The sequence below is a fragment of the Cryptomeria japonica genome, chromosome 8, assembly GCF_030272615.1.
Source record: "Cryptomeria japonica chromosome 8, Sugi_1.0, whole genome shotgun sequence".
NCBI lineage: Eukaryota > Viridiplantae > Streptophyta > Pinopsida > Cupressales > Cupressaceae > Cryptomeria > Cryptomeria japonica.
This window is the reverse complement of record NC_081412.1, coordinates 163,924,722-163,948,161: the sequence shown is the minus strand read 5'-3', so window position 1 is coordinate 163,948,161 and position 23,440 is coordinate 163,924,722. Positions and strand designations below refer to the sequence as shown.

General features: G+C 35.6%; 1 protein-coding gene across 1 annotated transcript in view; it reads left to right on the top strand.

Moving 5' to 3' along the window:
• LOC131056584 (LRR receptor-like serine/threonine-protein kinase EFR) overlaps positions 1–5,720 on the top strand; it is an 89,561-nt gene extending 83,841 nt beyond the window's left edge. The window contains exons 2-6 of the mRNA XM_057990889.2: positions 2,760–3,456; positions 3,553–4,330; positions 4,539–4,618; positions 4,711–5,148; positions 5,263–5,720. Of these exons, the coding sequence (XP_057846872.2) occupies positions 2,760–3,456; positions 3,553–4,330; positions 4,539–4,618; positions 4,711–5,148; positions 5,263–5,720 (2,451 nt within the window). The remainder of the gene's footprint in view (positions 1–2,759; positions 3,457–3,552; positions 4,331–4,538; positions 4,619–4,710; positions 5,149–5,262) is intronic.
• The last annotated feature ends 17,720 nt before the right edge of the window (positions 5,721–23,440 follow it).

The window sequence follows — 23,440 nt, the reverse complement described above, 5'->3', positions numbered from 1 at the left end:
GAACTTTTAAGCTCACAAGGAACCCTTACTCGCTTTTCGTCTTAGTCATTACTATTAGCATAGTAGCTTTACCAAAAGCTTGATAGTTTATCCGGTGTTGGGTTTCATATCAACACCATGCACTTTGAAGATTTCTTTACTCTTTTGGGGGTTGTAAAATACCCTTATCAAGGTTTCGAGATTTAATTGGGTTCCATTTTTTCAACTTCGTTAAATTTTTGGTTCATTATTGTAAGGGTTCAGGCTTTGCATGCAGCTTGTATATTTATCATTTGACCATTGAGATTTTAAACTTCATCAAAAGTTCCATTCTAAAGAAGTTTTAAGTTTATTAGGTTCTAATCATTGATCAATATATTTATTCTTGTTCATTATCGGGTAGCTGTTGTCTCAAAAATTTGATGATCTACTTATCTTTTGGGTGTCGAGGTTCACCAATAATATCTAACTTCTTTCCATTTATCGCATTGGATTTATGATTTGTCTAGTACTCTAAACTCCTTAATATTTGTCGAAGTTATGATTGATTATACAATCACAAACTTTTCATCAATCACAGGAAGCAATAATGTCTTGATGCCATGTTAGACACCCTCACCTATTGGGGTATTGTGGTTCTTTGAGATCCCATGCCCCTTTATTCTATGGCATTGGGGTTATGAGTATGCTCAAAAGCTCAAACTCTTCTAAACTTGTTAGGGCTTGGAAAAATCATTTAACCATGACCCATGTGCTCTAACTCATGAGCCATGTCCTCCAAACTCTAACTCTCCTTTAACCCATCTTCTAAACCTAACCTATTGACTAACTTTGGTTACTAACTAACCTTATCTTCATAACCAACTCAATCCAAACAATGTGCACATTCCTTATTTAATAAAATTAGAAAAGAATCATATATATGGATGTTTCACTCCCAAATTGACATGTGGTCTCTCTTCCACTTGTCATAACATACATCGACTCTTGTCCTTGGAGATGACATTTGTCACCTCCTACATTGCTACTCCTCACAACTCTCTTCCTCTTCTCATCTCTCTCAACTCTTATTCTCTTTGTGGGATTAAACTCACCATAGCCCGACCTCCTCCACCAAAAATATTTTTTTTCCTCATCTTCTTTCTCATGGGAACCAACCCACCAAACACTTTTTGCAACTTCCATACACACTAACCATCTAATTTGTATATAAATCTCCTTATTGTTGGTATTATCACTCTAAACTGTTTTTTGATATTAAAGACTATCTAGACTATTGTTATTAGGTTGTTAATGCATGTCAATAGTTTGTTGAAGTTGCCTTTGAGTTGTTTTGTCTAAAGGGTCAACACTCTTGTTTTGCTTCTTTTTAATATCAAAAACATTGAGCCAATAAAAATCTATGATCATTGTGAAGTATTAAAAATTTAAAATTTCTTCAAAATTTACTGATCTAGAACCCTTGACAATGAATTTTTTGAAAGGAACACCTTTGTTGTATTTTATTTGTATTCTTATACTTTCTACCTTTTTACCTATGTTTCCTTTTTCATAATCATTTATTCCAATCCATTTATTCATTATGCATTTTTTCATGTGTTTGAGACATATCCCACTATCTACTTTAGAAGAATGTTGATCCATTATTTGTTCACTACTATAGCATGCTACTATCAATATTAACTATAACATAGATAATGAGATTTAATTCATTCCTTGTGTTTTCTTCTTATCACACTTTTTCATGCTTTTATCCTTGCCTCTCCATAATGACCGTTTCCTATGATCCCATGACATCTATCTTGGACTTTACCTTGTCTATCATTTGAGCCTTTACCAATAGATGTTAATACTATTTGCTTATATACTAGACTCTTATTGATCTATCTTTCAATATCATAATGACTCATCCTTGAACAACACTTCGGGAAATTAGGATGAAGTCCCCCTTATTCATAAGCATAGGATAAGCATAGAATTGGTTATCATACCTCTAGATTCTTTCCATCATCTTCTCTTGATCTTTAGCTATTGTCATATCCATCAATTTATTATCCATCTTTCATCCTTTGAGCCTTACTACCAAATCTAGTTGACCCATTATTGAAGTATTTCCTATCCCAGTGGTCCCTCATCTTTTTCATGATCACTAATCTTTGATCACTCAACGGTGCATGAACCATGATGAACACACCAACGATTAAAAAATAATATAATAATCCAACACGCACTACAAGCGTATCTCTACGGTTGACTGCGAGTGAAGTGCACTAATTCGCTGCAGTAATCATTTTGCACAAGCATAGATGGTCCTATAGGCTACCAAGAATAACTACATTTCCAGTGGATTCTCCACCAATCCATTTCTATATAAAAAAGTATTCTCCACCAACCCATTTCAATATAAAAAGTATTCTTCACCAACCCACCAATGGAGTCTTACAGAGATAGTGTTGTGTGCAGCTGTTTGCTGATGTTTGTTTGCTGTTCAGTGCCATAATGTTATTTAATCTTTAATCTATTTCATTTTTGGGGGGTGTTTACATGGGCAAGCTAAGAATGAAGATGATGATGCCACTTCTTCCTCTTCTGCTATTATTTTTCTGTCTCTCTGTGCTGCCTCCTCATATGGCAGAGTCTTCTTATCATTCTGATGAAGAAGCTCTCATGGCTTTTAAGGCTGCTATCTCTGTCGATCCATATAATTTTTCTTCCTCCATTGGTCTCCCAATCATACCTTCTGTAATTGGACTGCCATTACCTGCTCTTCTCGTCGACAGCGTGTCGTTTCCTTGAATCTCACTTCTATGGGATTATTTGGCCCCATCTCTCCCTTTCTGGGAAATCTTTCCTTCCTTAGAGTACTCGATCTCCAAAATAATAGCTTCCAGGGCCATATTCCATATCAGCTTGGAAGGCTATTTCGCTTGAAAAGGCTTCGGTTGTCTGGTAACCAATTAAGTGGAAGCATTCCACCTGAATTTAGTCTTCTTTCAAATTTAGAAGCCATAGGATTAACAGGAAACAAATTGACAGGTATTATCCCACCTTTCTTAGGAAACGTGTCCTTTCTAAAGATCCTTGATTTGTCCGTGAATAAACTCGAAGGTGATATTCCTGCTCAGTTGGGTATGCTTAGTCAGCTAAACTGGCTTAATCTTGGCATCAACAACTTGATAGGTTCGATCCCCATTGCCCTTTCAAATTGCACTCGTCTCCAAACTTTGGAGCTCTGTGGTAACAACTTAAACGGCCCAATTCCATTGGAGTTTGGAAGGCTGTCAGAGTTGCAACAAGTGCTTTTGTGGCAAAATCAACTTACTGGAGAAATACCCCGCTCAGTGGGGAATTGGACTCAGCTGGAAGTGCTGGATTTGGAGCTCAACCAACTCAGCGGCACAGTGCCTCTGGAATTTGGTAAAATGAAAGGGCTGAGACGGTTTAGCTTGTGGGAAAATCAATTTGTGAGTCGAAGCAGTTATTTGCCCATTTTAACAGTGTTAACTAATTGCTCGAGCTTGGAACTACTTGATTTGTAACTAAATTATCTCATTGGCATCTTGCCTACTTCAGTTGGTCGCCTTCCAAATTCACTCTCATATTTAGGTTTGGCATCAAATAAAATTGGGGGAAACATACCAGATGAGATTGGTAATCTCACAAATTTGTCGTTGTTAAGCTTGGAGGAAAACAGAATCAATGGGACAATTCCATCTGCACTGGGTAAACTTTCAAATCTGGAAAGATTATATCTGGAGGCAAACAATTTACAGGGAAGAATTCCAGAAAGTTTTGGCCAATCAAAAAGGCTTGGATTGTTGTCACTTAGTGAGAACATGCTTTCAGGGAAAATTCCAGATGGTCTTGACAACCTTCCGCAATTAAGAATGCTTGACCTTCATCACAATCACCTGACAGGGGAAATGCCTGCCAGTTTAGGGAGATGTCAGACATTGGAGATGGTGGATTTTGCCCACAACAAACTAACAGGAAATATACCTCCTGAAGTTGCAGGTCTTCAAAATCTCCAGGCTTATTTGAATATTTCCAACAACTTCTTGCAAGGTTCTATTTTGGAGATGAGCAAAATGGTTATGGTTTTAGCTATAGATGTTTCTCAAAACAATTTTTCAGGTGCCATTCCTAGTGCACTGGCAAGCTGCAAGGGCTTAGAATATCTAAATCTTTCTTGGAATGCATTTGAGGGGCCAATCCCCACATCTCTGGTAGATTTGCCAAATCTGCAATACATGGATCTTTCTCACAATAATTTGTCAGGTATGATACCAACGACTTTCAAAAAAGATGAAAATGCTACGGCATCTCAATCTCTCTTCAAACAGGCTAACGGGTGAGGTCCCGAAGGAAGGAGCTTTTGCAACACTCGATGCCTCAGAAATTATGGGAAATCTTGGCCTCTGTGGTGGATGGATAAACTTGCCACCATGCTCTCATTCCAATCACAAACAAGCATCGGTCTCCAAAAAGGTGATTATTCCTATCGTAGTAGGCATTGCAATTTTGATCATGTCTCTTCTATTGGTTGCATTTTCCTATAGATCATATAGACGTTCCAATACTTCTGCCCTCAAAGTATGGCCTCCAAAAATTTCATATGAAGAACTTGTAGATGCAACTGGTGGGTTTAGTGATGAAAATATTTTAGGAATTGGTAGTTTTGGTTCAGTTTATAAGGGATTCTAAAGAATGGTACAAATATTGCTGTTAAAGTTCTCAAGTTACAAGATGAACATGTTCATCAAAGCTTCAGTAGAGAATGCAATGTTTTAAAGACAGTTCGACACCGCAATGTAATTAGAATCATTTCAGCATGCTCCAAACTTGATTTTAAAGCTTTGATTCTTCCATTCATGTCAAATGGAAGTTTAGACAGATGGTTGTATCACCCGGAAGATGGTAGATGCAGATTAAATTTGAGTGATCGAATAAGGATAGCGATAGAGATAGCAGAAGGAATGACATATCTTCACCATTATTGCTTTGTTCAAGTGATTCACTGTGACCTCAAGCCCAATAATGTTTTGTTAGGAGATGACATGACTTCATATATAGCAGATTTTGGCCTTTCCAATATTATTTTTGGCAATTCTATGGATTCTTTGACTTCTATAGATGCACTTAAAGGATCTATTGGCTACATTGCACCAGGTATAGATTTCTCATTATTTCATTATGCATTTTGCTCGTTTTCTTTATCTTATAAACCATCAAATGCTTCAAATGATTTAAGAGTCTTTGATCCTTGTTTATGTGTTTTTATAGAATATGGAATAGGTGGAAAGCTTACTACAAAAGGAGATGTATACAGCTATGGAATTTTAATTCTAGAGTTGTTGACAAGGAAGAGACCAACAGATGATATGTTCACTGAAGGAATCAATCTACAAAAATGGATAGAAATGCATTTTCCAGATAGAATCTTCGATGTGGTGGATAATTGTTTTCTTCTAGATGCTTATGAATTAGAGACATCAATTGTGACAGAATGCCTTACTCAGCTTATACAAATTGGTCTCTTTTGCACAAGGGAGTCACCTCAAGAGCGACCTAATATGACCGATATAGTTGATAGATTAAATACGATCAGAGGTGTGTTTCTTGGTACCCCTATAACCCCTCAATTACCAATAGACATCTCCTCACCTTTTCTTGACAATACAAGAGGTATAAATGTGTCTGGTGTAGGGAACAATGAAGATTCATTGACATCTACTTCCTAGGTCTATGTAAATATTGTTGTTTTGTTTACTAGCCAACTAGATAATAATAATGTCCATGTATTATATTTTGTAGTGGATAGTATATTGTGAGGAGATGAAATAAAGTTTTGATTGTGATCTTTATAATGTGTAAAATATTGTGACATTATTTATGAAACATTTGAAATTATGAGCAAAAAAGGATATGTGCATGTTGTTTATTTTCAATTATATCAATGATGCAAATTTAAAATTTTATTATATTAAATATTTAATTTTTTAATTGAAAAGATATTATAATTGCGAAGTTTGTATATTTATGTCATTTTTTATATTTTTTTGGTTATTTTTAGAGAATGTCTTAATACATGTATATGTTATAAAATGACACAATCTTGTATAAAGTTGAACTCTATCATTAAGCTCCTACTTTATTCTTATACATATACTCTAATAAAATCATTAGAAACTTGTATTTATTGAATTTCTATATACATCCACCTTAACATAAATGCTATCCATCTAGATTAGATAGTTTGCATATCCAAGATCATTTCCATGAAGTTGTGGAAATAATCATTGACTATTTAAAAGCTAAATTCAAATGTTGATCAATTTTTGCTCATTATTTTTATATCTTACATTCACCAAGTATTAATTTGCATGTGAAGAGAACCATTAGAATGAATGAGGATGAGATGGATGACTCATTCAGCAATGTCTTTGTCTATCATTAGAAGTCAATTCAGTCCTCCTTTACTCACTTCCACCATTGACAATCTTTCTTTTATTAACTATTTGTACATAGAATCAGATTCTGTGTTTCTTGTATCATAAATAAATTTTATGGGCCCTTAGTTTAGTTGGCTGTATGATATATACATTTTTATGTTGACTTAAAGTTGATTACACAAGAAAAGAAACCAAATCTGATTCCATTGATAGTCCATTTCAATATAAAAAGTATTCTCCACCAACCCACCATTGGAGTCTTTCTTACAGACTGACTGACATTAAGAATGTTTATTTTGCCAAGGAGAATGATAATTTGACTTGCCAATAATATGCACGCACTGTAATAAATATTAACAAGGAAAATCATATAATGTTGTGTGCAGCTGTTTACTGATGTCTGTTTTCTGTTCAGTGAGGAAGGAAATAGTCTTTAGCTAAGCAATCCAAATATTTTCTTTCCATTTGATTTTAATCTTGTGGGTGAATATATTTGTTATGTCAAAATTCCAATAATTAGACAGTGCTTTTATCAAAATTTAAAAATTATAAAAAATTAAAAATTAGACAAAATGTTTTTGTTTGTTTAGGTTTTAGTAAATAATAATATGGAATGGAAAATAGCATTGAGATCTTGACAAAAAAAATTCATAATATTAATTTGAAGGCAAATGAATAAATTTAGATTCATACTCGCTTATCATCAAGAATTTTTAACAACATTATCATAATCTAACAATACTTAAACAATAGATGGAGACTAAAAGATATAGTTAGAATGTTTATTATTTTTTAAAATTTGCAAAAAACAACAAGTCTTGTGCTCTCCATATTATGAATTTCTTCGAAGATTCAATGCCCTTTCGATGACATTGTCCCTCATATATATAATCTCCATTCAATAATTGTTAGGCTATTATGAGAAATTTAAATATTTTAAAAATATAGTACAAGTAATTTGAGTAACATTTTTGAAATATTAAACTATAAAATATATACTAAAAGAGGGGTAAAAATTTATTCAAACCAGAAGAAATACAAAGCAAGGGCTTTACACAACCCTATCAATCTCCACTAAGTGGTCCAACTTTTGAAAGAAATCCAGAGGTAATTGACCCCTATCCTCAATGTTCCAATTTTGCACATGATTAGAGGCCCATTTGGCCAAACAATCTGCAACTTCGTTCCATTCTCTAGGAATATGAGTGAAAGTAATAGCATCCAAAGAAGCACCCAAATTATGAATTTGTTTAACAACCAAATCTAAATGCTAGCTAACATCTTCAAATTAAGAGAAATATTAGAAAGAATACTTCTCAGCTTAAGTTTGGCAGTTGGGTGATTGTCAATGACTCTTTTCTTGAGTTTCATTCTTCCATATGGACATCTTTTCATTGATAAATTTTTCTTCTATTGCTTTATTAAAATTCCTTTGTTGACAATCTCAAAATACATCTAGTGTCTCAAATTGTATTAAAATAAGGACACTCTATTTAGCAAAAAAGAAATTGGTTTGAGACATGAGTGTTTGCAACTTGTAGGAATATCTTGTACATTTAAAAAAAAAATTGAACAAAACTTTATCTTCATTAATTACCTATAGATCAAGAATTGAAATTGGATAGTTCTAAAAAGATTAAACCAAGAGAGGCTCGAACCATCACATAACAACCCAACAGGGAAACAAGTGGGAGGAACTCACAAGCAGTGAGACCACCAAAAAAATATTTGAAGTTCTAGAGTTGCAATATATGTTGCTTCTTCCTTCTTTTCCTTCCATTTTTTTTACCCTCTTCCTTTCTTTCTTCTTTTTATGAATCTCAGTCCTCTATATGTACCCTCCTTCTCTATTCCTTCACTCTCAATAGTTGTACATGTTGGCAATTGACACTCATCCGGTTTAGTAGTGTTGCCATTGATGGCAACACACACCATTTGGGGTTGGACACTTAACCGGTACTCACCGGTATTCATTGTTTAGCAACCAACATTTAAGTCATCTGGAATACAAAGGAACCGACAACCGACAGACAAGGGAAACCAACAAACTAGGAACTGGTATAGAGGCCAACATAGGAGATTGATCCGACAGGTTTACACGGCAGCGATCATCGACATTGGTCATGAAGTTTAATGCATTTATTTTTGTCTAGGCCGACATGTAAATAACTTGTAATATCATTGTAAGCCGATATAAGGAATTTATGTTTATGATTGGGAAGGGTATTTAAGTTAGTCTGGTTAGGTTATTTTGAACATGTATGGAATATATAGTGATGTGATTTTAAGCGAGCGATGTTGATCGACTGAATGCGAATGTAATATTCTATAGTTAGACTTGGTTATTGGTTTAGAGGTTTGGGAAGCGAAGTAAGTTACTGGTAAGGGAGGACACAGTGAAAACCAGTACAAATAGTGCTTGAACCAGAACTCATCCAACATAGTAGATGCATTCTCTGAGTTCAGAATTTTATTTGTAACTCCATTTTGGTGTATGTAGTCAGTGAGGCTCCTTTTGTGATGAGAAGTGTGCCTTCCTACATGTGCAAGCCCCTATTGTAATATTTATTCATTTGGCCAGTGGATAGATATTGTGGGTCACTAATCCCATCGTGGTTTTTCCTCTTTGAGGTTTTTCACGTATAAACTCCTATGTTATGGTGTATGTTCTTGTGGTTGCATCATTTCTACTTGTTGTTATATTCTTTTGTGGTTACTGATTACTGAAGTAATTTGTTAATAAGGTTAAAATTGATCCAACTGGTAGAACACTGATTCAACCCCCCCTCTCAGTGTTCTTGGATTCCAACAACTAGTATCAGAGCCTGGTGCCTTGGAATATGTTTAACAACTTAAGGAAGATCTTGGATCCGAAATCCATGGAGATGAGTATAAAGAAACAACTTGAAGTAGCACTTGAAGACTATGATGCTGAAAGGATGAAGAACTTGAAGTTACAAGATGAATTGAACTCTGCAAAGGAATTCATTCTTATCCTACAGGAGTGGTTGTCATCTGTTCAAACTAGAAGGAAGGAACTTTTACAAAATCAGGATGATGAAGAGAAGAATGCCCTTAAAGAACAATGTCGGAAGCTGAGTCAAGAGAATGGTGTCATGAAGAATGAAATGCAAGCCTTAACTATGAGGATGTCTAAGGAGATTGAAGACCGGAAGAAGAATGAAGAAAATCTTGGCAAATCTTTGTAAGACAGATCTGAAGAATGCATTAGGTTGGCACATGAGAATGATATGTTGAGAACTAAATTGGTGCAATCCTAGAATAATGAGAAAGAGTTAGAAATATTATTAACAATCCTAAGGGGAGATTTGGATACTACTAATGAATACAAAGACAATTTTAAGGCCAGTTCTGCAAATCTTGATGAGCTATTGAAGGATCAAAGGCACAAGGGAGACACTAGAGGTCTTGGATTTGAGCATGGAGAAAGCTCTGGTACTGCAAATGAAGTTAATGCAACCAGTCAGAAGGAGAATACACCTATCAACTAGAACCATAAATCATCGGTAAGGCAACTCAATGCACATAAATTTAATGGTAGATTCTTTGTTTGCAATAAATTTGGTCATAGAGAAAGTCAATGCAGAAATAAAGAAAATCAGAATAATAATTCAGTTCCTGGTCAGTGTTTAAATTGTAAGAAGTATGGTCAGGGTTAGTGCAGGATCATGGGGGGTCAAAAAGTGGCGATGTGAAAAAATAGCCTTTTCCACTCACCTAAAAATGCGAAAATTTGTGTTGACTTTTTGCTTGACCTAGGTGTTAGTACACCTTGTCATGGTAAACACCTGGGAAAATTGGATATCTGATTTTTATAGGTAATTTTAAATTAAAAAATAAACTATATAATATATTATATATTATATAATATGTAATATATAATATATTATTATACAATATTATATATTATATAATATAATATTACATTATGATACGTATTATATAATATATTATTGTATTATATTATATATTATGTATTATATAATATATAATATAATATTATTATATTATATTATATATTATATAATATTATATTTTAGTGTCATAAAATTGTGACCCTAGCAATTTTTGACCGCATTAGGGTCCTTGTGCATGCGAAATCGAATCCCCTAACTTGATCGAAGACTAGAGACTGCTCAACCCTCAAAATCTGCTTCTCCCTTACCCTCCGCACCACCCTGTCTACACTATGCCCTAGAGAAAGAGGCAAAAAAGGGGTGTGGCGCCCCTTTCCTCCTAGGAAAAGGGCGTGGTGCCCTTGTCCCTACCCTATTTTGGGGTAGGACCCTTTCCTGAGCTTGCATTGTAGGTTGTGCAATGAGCGGGAAAACTTCCTCGATGTTGGCTAGTGACGAAAATAAGTTTCATTAACCCTAATTGACATGTATTTAAGTCTCATTTGCATAAGTTCAATAAGGTGAAAATTTGCAATCAAGAATTCAAGAGCATTCAAGCATTCAAGCATCCCTTTCAAGCATTAAACATCTCAAGTCTCCCTTCAAGGCTAGGTATTGCATTCAAGTTAAGGACTCAACCATTGAAGAGGAGATTGATTCCAACATTCAATTCCACACAAGCGTTTCTATCAACATTGCTATCACAACCTCCCTTGAGGTGATTTACATTTCAGTCTTTCATTTACATTTACTTGCAAGTACTTTCTTTCATTACTTGGTTAATTCCAAAATTGGGGTTTGAGCTAAAGGCAAACCCCCAATCCCAACCCCCTTTCCTCTCTTTTATGTGTGTAGGTTGCAAGTGCACAGTTGTACTTTTAGATTTGAACTCCATTTGAAGAGACAAAAAAACCCTTTTCGTTTCGTAGATTTTTCGGAGGACCGTGTATATTCCCGCCCCGATTCGGGCAAATTTTCTTGAAATTCGCAGGGCGACTTCGTCTCGACATATTACTGTCAGATCCAGGTGCACAACTTCATCCCATACTCGGATCTCAAGTTATAATCAGTTCTTTGTCAATTTTTGCACTTAGTCTCTATACATAATTCAATCAATTCTTTTCCATTTCAAATAGAAAAGGGGATTAACTTATCATTCCCATTTCATTCAAAATTCTATCTTCTTATTTGGAGGTTGAATCTAGTGAATTTTCTTCGCCCTCTTCCAATGCAATGCATGAAAAGTGTTTGAAGGGAAATCCGTAGTGAAACTCTCATCTCTCCTTGGAGGGAATGGGTAGCTTTCCTCTTGATCTTTCATTCACACATTTTTCACCCACCATTACATTTTGGTGAACCCGACGTCTTGCATGTTTTTCATTTGCAAGTTTCAAATTTCTGCAAACTTAGTGGTTAAATCATTAAAAACCCTAGTTTTTAAAATTAAAATTGAGCTTGTGATTTGTAAAAATTGCTTGTGGTTATCTTAGATCTGAAAATTGTTTTGTTTGTCAAATTCAATTTCTTCATTGTCTTGTTCAATTTGCAAATCAAATTTACAAAATTAAGCGGTTACTTGTTAAAACCCTAATTTTAAAAAATCATCTTGAACTTGTGCAAAAATTGGATTTCTATTTAATTTTCAGATTTTTGATAGTTCTTAGACTTTTTTTCATTTCTACAATTCAAATTTTTGATTTCCCTCATTTTCCCCAAAATTCAAATTTCAAAATTAAGTGGTTAGGTCATAAAACCCTAATTTTCAAATTTAATTGGATTTTGTACAAATTTCAATCAATTTCATTCCAATTTAGATCTCTAAACATTTTCCAAGGTGTCCCTATCCATTAGGTTTGACATTTTTCAAATTTGCTATTCAATTCCTCTTTTTCTTCAAAACCCTAATAGGGTCCTATTTTTACATTTGAACCTTAATTTCACCCATCTAGACATCGTAAAATTCACCAATTTTGGGGGGTTGGCTTTGAAATCATCATAATTTTCATCCCTAAAATTTTTTGAAAAAAGTTGGTTGGACCATGTGCATTCCCGCCATGGTCCTTGGCTTTTTTCCTGAAATTTCGGGAGACTGTTATGATTGTATTTAATAGCCTACATCTAGAAGATTGGCTGATTTTGTCGATTTTTGATCCCTCTAGAATCAAAAATACCTCCAAAATTCAACATTTCAAATTTCAAGAAAAATTTTTAAATTAAGAGGTTAATTATAGTCTGCCCTGATTTTAAAAATTATGATTTTAAAATTAAGTGTATTCCCTTGGCCCTAATTTTAAAATTCCAATTTCCTTTCATTTTCAAAAATTTTGTCATCCTCTTCTTCCAACAAAGTTTAAATTGTTTAATTAGTATTTTCTTACATTTTGCATTAATCAATTTTGTAAGCTTTGTTCCAAAATTCAAAATTCAAATTTTCCCTCTAGTGCATGAGTTTCACCACTATTAGTCCTACCTATACTATCCCCATTAGATGAAGCATTAGAATTAAGGGCTCCCAAGGTTTAATTACTGAGGAGATGGAGCCTAATTTGGATGACTTCTTTAATGAGGATCATGCTAATTCTTCCCATCCTAATCATGTGCCTATTCACCCCATTGATGAATCCCATGATGAAGAAGAAGCTTTAACTAGGGTTTGTATAGATCAACTTTCCACATTGGACAATCAATTTGATAACTTTAAACAATGGATGTCCCAAGAATACCCTAATAGTGAAGCTCTTCCATTAATTGAAGGCCTCAAGTTCATTATTCAAAGTGATAAGAATGGAATTGATATATTATGTAGCATTGCACATATTGTTGATTCTGATGTCATGCCTATCAAGAGTTGTACCGAAACCCTAGGTTATTCACAACCTTCAACACAAGTCTATCCTTCAATTCCTTTGACTACTCTTATGACTAGTATTCCTCCTTTTACCTCCAACATCATGACTACATCAACTCAAAATGTCATTCCTACAACCATTGGTAATTGGGATAATCCCTCCTCTTCATTTAATCCTCTATCTTTACCTATGTCTTCCGTAAGTATTCCTATTATTCCTCAACCAATCAAAGTGACACAAGGGGGAAATTCCTTCAACAACTTTGTTCCTCCTTTAAGTGTCCCTTTTCCTACCCAGTCATCACCTATGCCTACTTATCATAATATCCCACCACCTTATTCTTAATCCATGCCTTCCTTCAATAGCATCACACCACCTTCTCAATCAACAATGTCTAACATGAATTCTTCTACCAAAGTGACAATTAACAATCTTGCTCAAATTGTGTCTTCCTTACAACAACAAATTGCTTCTATGAGTCAATCTAAGTTTAATGTGCCCACCTTTGATGTTGCAAGCCCGCTTTCTCTTGATATTGTTAAAGTCGTGCCACCTAAACATGTTGAGGTCCCTCAATTAGAACTCTATAATGGAAAAGGTGATCCTCTTACATATGTAAAAACATTTCAAACCTTGTGTACTGATTTTGCTTATGATCAAAGATTGCTTGCAAAATTATTTACAAGAACACTAAGAGATAAGGCTTTACAATGGTATTGCTCTTTGCCTTCTTATTCTATCACTTCCGTTCAACAACTGGCAAATGCTTTCATCCAATAATATCAAAACAAAATTGGTCCTAAAATCACTTTGACTGATTTAATGCATTGTAAATAAGGTATTAAAGAAAAAGTGATCGATTTCATTGGTATATATAAGCATTTGTGTTCTCAAATTTCTTGTCATGTACCTGATAATGATGTTCAAAGAATTTTCATTTCTAATTTGCAAAAAGATATTAGGGAAAATCTTCTTTTGTCTGAGTTTACTTCCTTTCCGCAGTTGTGCGCAACACTCCACAATTATCAACTGATTGTGAGTCAAATGGAGCAATCCACTCCTATGGCTTCGAGTGATAAGGGGGAGAGTGTTCAACAACCATTTGCAAAGTTCAAACCAACAAAAAGCTTCATCAAGTTCAATAATACAATCAACAACAACAATGTGAATGCTACAACAAGTGGGCCTTCTATTTCTAAATTTTTCCAAAGAGAAAGACAATTTACTTATTTGAATGAATCTTTACATAGTATTATGTCTTAGTTGTTGCAAAAGAATGTTATCAAACTTCCTCCTATAAAAGCAGTTGATCCTTCTAAACTTGCATCCCCTTATTTTGCTAACAATTCATTTTTTCAATTTCATCGTCAGCCTGGTCATGATACTGAGAAATGTTTTGCATTGAAAAATAAGATTCAAGATTTAATTGATAACAATACTATATTTGTGGTAGGTGTGAATGATAAAGGGAATAAATCAGTAGCTCCTCCTAATCAAAATTGTAATATTTTCACTGATCCCTTGCCTTCTCATACCTCTAACGTTATTGAGATTGTGCCTAATTCTTTCTCTTTTGAGGAATTCACCTCTATGGCTCCGAACTTGGTAAATATGGTAGAAAAACAAGACATGCCTAAGGATCCTTGTATTACATTTGACCCTAGTGAGATCATTAGAGCACCGAATGGCCCTTTATACATACTTGCAAAGGTTAAGGATATCCCTTTCCATGGTTCCCTTATTGATCCCTCTTGCATGGTTAATGTCATCACTGAGGAGTATCTTTTCACTTTATGATTGTATAAACCAATATATGATGCTTATAATGTGGTTGTAATGTTATTTTATGGATTGTCTTTTCCTACCATTGGCTCTATCACCCTTCATGTTGAAGTTCATACTAAATCCATGGATGTTGACTTTGTTATCATACCCTCTTCTGAGCAATTATGTGTGAAGTTGGGCTTTCCTTGGCTATCTTCCATGAAGGCTATTGCTTCTCCAATCCACAAGTGTCTAAAATTTCCTCACAATGGAGAAATCATAACCATGAACCATAGCTTATTTCATCCATCCGAAAGAAGCCCCGATGTTCCTATTGATTTCTTTTGGCCTAAACAATTTCAATCTCTTCCATCAAGGAGCGATGCTCTTTTTCAGTCTTATAAAAAATGGAAGAAAGATATGATCTTATCCTTAAGTCAACCTAGATCCCCAACACATGGAATTCCTATTATTCTTAAAGATGAGGTTCTTCCCCTCATGGATAGAACTAATCTCCCTCCTAAGGAAGATCATCAACCTATCCCTATGGATGTGACTATACCTTCTCCTAAGAAGAACAACAATATTCTTCCTAAGGTTAGACCTATACCTCCTCCTCATGATGTACCTGGTCTCCTTCCTAAACCTAATATTCCTCTTTTGTATAGTGCAGTTCCACCTCCTTCCTCTTAGCAAGAGAAGAGGCTTGCTTCTCCTCTTGCTCAACCTAAAAGACCTCAACCTAAACCTTCAACTATCAAGGAGAGAAACATTCCTACTTTTTCAAGTGTTCCTCCTCCTTCTCAGGCTTCCACTAAGACTCGACAGAATAGTTGTGCGAGAGAATGCCGACGAAGACGTCATGTTCAATTTCATGAAGCTATCCCTCAAAATACTCAATCTCCTCAAGCTCCAACAGTTAACATGATTCCCTTTTCTCCTAAGAAAGGTGTTCAACCTACATCTCCAAATTATAAGTTGCACAAAACATGTGATGGTTTTACTCCTATTTGTGTTCTTTCTTCTCTTTCTCTAAAATTTGATGAAGAAATGGGTGAAAATGTTATTTATGATGGCAATACAACTCCTAATGCTTCTGATAGTGAGTATGAATATATTGATGTGGACAATAATTTATCAATTGAATTTTCACAAACTCTAATCCTAGCTTCTAGAATCAAACAAAGTGACTTAGAACATGAGCATAGTCCTTGTTTGGATCTTGTGATAGCTCCATCTGTTGTACTCGATGTCGCTCCTCTAGTGTGTTGCTCACCTTCCCAAAATAGTGATCAGCAAGATCGGGAGGTGGATGTCATGCTAGATTAGCAATATTAGCACTGTAGATCTTCTCTCTCTCTCTCCTCTCTTGCTCTTTTGTGGCTATTCTTCTATGTGTGTCCCTATTCTTCTATTATCCCCTTAATGTCTAATTGGGGATGATGCAAAGCATTGAAATATTTTCTTGGTCTCTTTCATGTTGACTCAAAAGACATCCTCTCTTCCCTTTCTTCTAAGGCAGTGTCCTTCTTTGGGGAATGACGATTATTATATGCACATATACATACATCATATACATGAGTTATCATACAACATACTGACCCTAAGGAAAGAGAAACTACCTCATATTTTCTCATCATTATCCTTGGGTTTATTCCTCGATTGGGGGCTAAATCATTGCAATAATGTGCTCCCTCTCTTCTCTCTCTCTTGGGTGTATCCTACCTTAAAGAAATCACTCCCGATAAGGCGCACATGATCTCTTTAACATGGGGGCATACACTTGATACTTAGAATTACTTAGTGAACTTTGTTGCTTTGTAATCTTTGGTATCTTTGCTTTCATGACTCATAGTGAGGGGAACTTTGCTACTTGCAGTCATGATTTTCCCCTTCTCGATCTTCCCTTTTACTTTGTCAATCGAAGTCATAAGATCCTAAGTCCATTGGGGGCTTGGTGCATCTTGCCTCCTTGACGTGGTAAAAGTCTTTCAGTCTTGTTTCCTTGTACTTTACTGATAGTATTGGTGTATGCTCATACTCCCACTAAAGTGGAGGCTAAATGTAGTGTCATAAAATTGTGACCTTAGTAATTTTTGGCCACATTACCATTCAATTCTCAATCATCACTATAGAGCACATTTTTAATTTACATTTGAACTTGAGGGAAAAAATAATGGCCCTCAAAATCTACTTCTCCCTTGCCCTCCACACCACCCTGTCTGCACTCTGCCCTAAAGAAAGGGGCAGGACAACAGCGTGGTTCCACTGTCCCTCCTAGGACAGGGACATGGCACCCCTATCCTCCTAGTATAGGGGTGTGGCACCCTTGTCCATGCCCTATTTTGGGGTGGGACCCTTTCCTGAGCTTGCATTTTAGGTTATGCAGTGAGTGGGAAAACTTCCCTGATGTTAGCCTATGACGAAAATCAGTTTCATTAACCCTAACTGACATGTATTTAAGTTGCATTTTCCCTCTCATTTGCATAAGTTCAATAAGGTGAAAATTTGCAATCAAGCGTTCAAGAGCATTCAAGCATTCAAGCATCTCTTTCAAGCATTGAGCATCTCAAGTCTCCCTTCAAGGCTAGGTGTTGCATTCAAGGATTCAACCATTGAAGAGGAGATTGATTCCAACATTCAATTCCACACAAGCATTTCTATCAACATTGCTATCACAACCTCCCTTGAGGTGATTTACATTTTAGTCTTTCATTTACTTACTTGCAAGTACTTTATTTCATTACTTGGTTAATTCCAAAACTAGGTTTTGACCTGAAGGCAAACCCCCAATCCCAACCCCTTTTCTTCTCTTTTCTGTGTGTAGGTTGCAAGTGCGTAGCTATACTTTTGGATTTGGATTCCATTTGTAGAGGTGGAAAAACCCTTTTCATTTCATGGATTTTTCGGAGGACCGTGTACATTCCCGCCACGGTCCAAGCAACTTTTCCTCGAATTCGTAGAGCAACTTCATCTTAACATATTACTGCTAGATCCAGGTGCACAAATTCATCCCATACTCCAATCTCAATTTATAATCAGTTTTTTGTCACTTTTTGCACTTAGTCTCTATACATAATTCAATCAATTCTTTTCCATTTCAAATAGAAGAGGGGATTTACTTATCATTCCCATTTCATTCAAATTCTATCTTCTTCTTTGGAGGTTGAATCTAGTGAATTTTCTTCCCCCTCTTCCAATGTAATGCGTTAAAAGTGTTTGAAGGGAAATCCATAGTGAAACTCTCATCTCTCCTTGGAGGAAAATGGTAGCTTTCCTCTTGATCTTTCATTCACACATTTTTCACCCACCATTACATTTTGGTGACCATTACATATATTATATATAATATATTATTATATTATATAATATATTATTATATTATATAATATAATAATATATTATATAATATATTGTTATTTTAAAATAATTTAACTATTAAAATCAGATATTTGATTTCTCTGAGACAATAAAAGAGGACCATGACAGCCCGTGGGTTATCTTTCATTCACACATTTTTCACTCACCAATTTTGGTGACCATTACATATATCCGATTTTGTTTTTCAATAAATGGTAGGATTTTTATTGTTTTTCATTATTTTCATTCAAATTTTTGCATTTTTTTAATGTTTATTTGTTTTTTCATTCAAAATATGTTTTTTTCATGAAAACTAGGTTTTTTTAAATCAAAGACAAAATGTTTCAAATTTGTTAACTAAATTCAATTGTTTACTTTCAATTAGGTTAAAAATGGGGGATAATAGTGAAAACATTGATCAACCACAACCGCAACAACCAAACCCTCTTGCGCAAAACCCTCCTTTGTCAAACCCCCCCTTAATTCAAGATGTAATTGCACAAAATTTGAACCAATTGAGGGGGATTGCAGATGTCTATCGTAGGATCCCTTGCCTAGACCCATTTTTGATCCCCTCACGTCCATCATAAAGAGTATAGAAACTGTCATTGAGTAGCAAAATGCCGCTCTTTTGTGGCGAGATTCTATGAGGGAAAATATGCGGATGGTTTGTCCTATAAGTAGATCAAGGATCTTGAGATATCCAAAGATGATATCGCCACATTATTTGTGGATCCCCATACTAGTCAACCCGTAGAGCCCCAAAAAACAAAACTTTCTATTAAATGGTGCACAAATGATGATATTGTGAAATTTTTTTGGGATCATTGGTGGATGGTTTTCGATAAACCACCCAACAACAATATTGATGTCCCCTTCTACTTCATCAAAAAGTTGTATGCTGAGTTTGTTTTAGGAAAACATGTGAACTACTTTGACATCCAGCCTTTCCAGGGTGTGGGTTTAGGTATGCCCCAAGATAGACCTGGGGAAGTCAAAGTAGTCCAAGGCTCATATGCCCCCCCTCCTCTTGTTGATCCCCCACCTCTAGTGCAACATCCAGATATCATCTATGAGGCAGCATCACAAACCATACTAGCTATTCACTCTTTGAGTAGCCTTTTGGTTTCTCAGGCTGGGGTAGTAGCTCAACCTTCTTTTGATGGTAGCGGTGCATTTGGTAGCACTGACACGTCCTCCTCGGCTCCACACATTTGTGTGCCCCATAGTTGTGTCATGTGTGGGAAACTATGCTTGGGTCTAGTTGGACATCTCGTTGATACTCCTGTGCACACTACAGATTATGAGGTGCATGAGATGCACAATGCACTAGATGTTATGATAGGTACTGGAGGATACCCTGGAGAGTACTCACATGCTAGAGGCGAGGGGGCACCTTCATCATATGTTGATGATATAGTGGTAAGATTTGTATTTTCATAGTTCATTCTATATTTTAAATGAATATTTATAATCTAGATAATAGTAAGTACTAATGTTTATTTACATGGTCTATTTAACAGTTGATGATAGAGGAGTTGATACAGATCCAACAGGGGACCTTGACGACCATTTCATTTGGCCTTGATATCTTTATAGTACATATATTATTGCACTTAGTCAATTGTATTTTATTGTACGTACATGCTCATCATTTATATTGGCATTAATTAGATTATGTAATAAATTGCATGTATATCTTATTTTACTCTTGTAGGGCACAAGTAGTGCGAGTGCGGGGCTATGCAATTCCAGATCTGGTAGTGCAGTTGGAGATAAGGGAAAGGTAATTGAATTAAAATATGATTGAATGAATAGTTTAAATAACTTATAATGATTATACACGTCTACACATAGATTGATAGTTTCACATACTTGTTTTGTATATGTACAAAAAATTCTTGGCTTCACATCCTTGTTGACTACACCCACTATACCTGAAGATGAAGATGATGAAGAAGAAGAAGAAGAAGAAGAGATGCATCAGGTACATGTGTTTATTTTATCTTGTGTTTAGTAGATATAATTCGTTATTATCAGTGACAATTATATGCTAACTTGTATCAATGTCATGTTTGTGAACATATGTAGGTTGTGTATGAAATTATTGAAAACATACCTCCTCTACCGAAGACATACATCAAGAGTCCTCCAAAGCTGAAGAGAAAATGTGGAGATGAGGTAAACAATAATAGTTCAATTATAGTTCATTTTTATGTTAATTTTTCGAATGTGAGTTATATAATATAACTAATCTTAATTGTGGTTTATTTTTTCTTGTGCAGGATCCTTCAGAGCCGAGCAGTGTGGCGAAGAAGATAGATTTTGATGATCCATTAGTAGCTTAGGATGTTATAGATAGTTTTGGGATGCTTACATGTCTATTTGGCATGTATATTTTGTATATGGACATACATTCACGTATATAGACATGCATTTTGTTTGAGTTGGTGTTTATGCCATATTTGTGTATGGACATACACTTGTAATCATTTGACATTTTTATATATATAGAAGTTGATATTTGATCATATAAATTGTTTCTCATGTGTGCATGGTGTTATCATTTTAAACTTTAATCTTCAATCAAATAATTAACAATGGCTAATAATGGTTATTTAATGAAGAAATACAATTCATTTCATTTCATTGTAAGTGTTGTTTGTATAATCTTCAGATTATATATAATTCATTTCATCTAAATTGTAAGTGTTAAATTTGGTTGCCTTTGGTAACTTCACCAAATTTAATGACCTCCTTGCTCATCAGGCCTCCATGAGGTCAAATTTGGAAGACAAGTGTTTTGATGGATTCTCAATGCAAATAACGTGAAATATAATAATTTTTTATGTAATAAGGTCATCTAGACCAATATTTGTTATGTCTAGTCATAGGTTACTCATATTGGCAAAATTACTCAAAAGTTGTAAAAAATTGTCAATGGGGGATTCATGTGTTGAAATGATTCATCTCAGTTTTTCAAGATTCCCTATGGTTTAATTAGGGCAGCATTTTTTCAGTTGGTGAAAAAATTGTCAGTCTCATTCAATCAAATGTTGTCGTGTGGCCAATTTCTCATTCTGCTTGTCGTGATCACAAACCGTTGGTTCCAACATATCCAATTAGGCATTCTTACCCTATGCATTCTCTGTTAGACACAATGCACCACTAAGAGGGGGAGGGGGTGAATCAGTGGTTCTCAAAACTCTTTCCCTTTGGGAATCTTATGTGAGCATACCGATTGATAGATTTAACTCAATGCAAACTTACCGGTTATGGAGGAGACTAAATTAATTGTAATTAAACTCACAAGGGGAAATCACATAACACCAGCATATACAAGGAAAACCCAAGAGGGGAAAAACCTCGATGAGCAATGTTGTTGGAGTCTACTACTCCAATATAGCCTCACAATAAAACACAGTTACAAAGTTTAGGGCACCAACCCAAGGAGAACCAACCCCTACTTGATTTATGGGCTACAACCCAAAGGAGCACCAACCCTTGACTTTAGGGTACCAACCCAAGGAGCTACAACCGCTGCACCGAGCTACAACTTAGTGTTCACAATATAAAACATCAAACACAAGGTAGTAATCTAGTTACAAGTGAATCTTGTAACAACTCAATACAATCTTCGCTGCCAGTAAGGTATCTCCTCAGCCTTACCAGTTCTCTGCACACTTTGATTGAATCTTCACCAACTCAGTCACTATCATGTTGGTTCTTCTCTTGTTACTCACTACTCTCTCTCCTCACTGTTGTTGCTTACCATTTCACCTTTCTCTTTGCCGGTTCTCACTTCCTTTAGCACTCTGTTGCTCTCCACCAGTACTATACTTAGTCAGTTTTGTGCCTGCCTACTTTTCTCTTCTACCGGTTGAACACTCCAACCTGATTCTCCCTCACTCTTACTCTCTTCTCAAATATTTGTTGAGTGCTTGGCTCTTTTTCTCTCACTTGCAGTAGTAACACTTAGTCACTTGGAAACAACATAATCTACTTCACTTCAATAGCCCAATCGATCTCTTAGGCTCACGTATTTATAACCCAGACTTCCTGCCAAAAACCAATTCAAACTTGGCGCCTTTGGGTTTTCTCCATTGATCATGAGACACACTGAATCCAATCAAATATGATTAGATCACAACTCAGAGATGTCTATCTGTACATATCTACCATTTACGTGCCTTCTAGAACATGCCTCCTTTCTTCAGCAATGTGCAACCATTCTATCGGCTTTGCTCAGGCAATCACCATAAATAGCCCAGCTGTCTCCTTCATCTACTTCGATCCACACAACCAATTTGTCCTAGATCTCAGGCCAGATCTCGAGCCACACAACTCTACAACTCTACCTTGATCTTTGTAGTCACCATTAATGTCGGACCAATCACAACTACCTCACCAACCTTACTTCACTGACCTATGCATGTTTCATCTGCCACTTTATGCAGGTTTGCTATTTCATCCTTATGTGGCATCACTGTCGGTATCCAGTTCATCACACTATTCTATCAGTTCATGCCTAGTCATCGAACACCTACATAATTGGTTTCATTTACCGGTAAGAAAACCCTACTAGCTTATGACACCTTTCTAGTTGTCCTTCTTGTCATGACCTTTCTTGATCTGCCGGTGTAACCCTCAAACCGATCTTCAGACATGTCAATCTAGTACACGCACATTCTCATCAAGTAGAAGTCTTATGCATCTGCACCTTGTCAATATTACCGGTGGGCTTTCATACCAGTTACCACTCTTGATGACATCATGTCATCAACATTCAACGAGCTCCATCTTTATCAGGTGAGAACCTTATCTTCGTTGTCTCTTCTCTGATGTTTCACCGGTTGACATAACATATCAACTCTCACCAATGCAGATTCTAGTTAATGTGTCTGCCAGAGGGAAACATGCTTTCCTTCTTGTCAATGAGACATATTGATGACACCAAGTCATCACACTCCAACTATTCTGCATCAACCTCTCTTCAGTATTCTGGTATCCCATGTATATTCCTGCAGACTCTTCATCATTCTTCTTCATCAACTTGATTCTACTCTCATTTGGTTTGTCAAGATGACAAACACATCATCTCAACTTCTCATTCATCCTT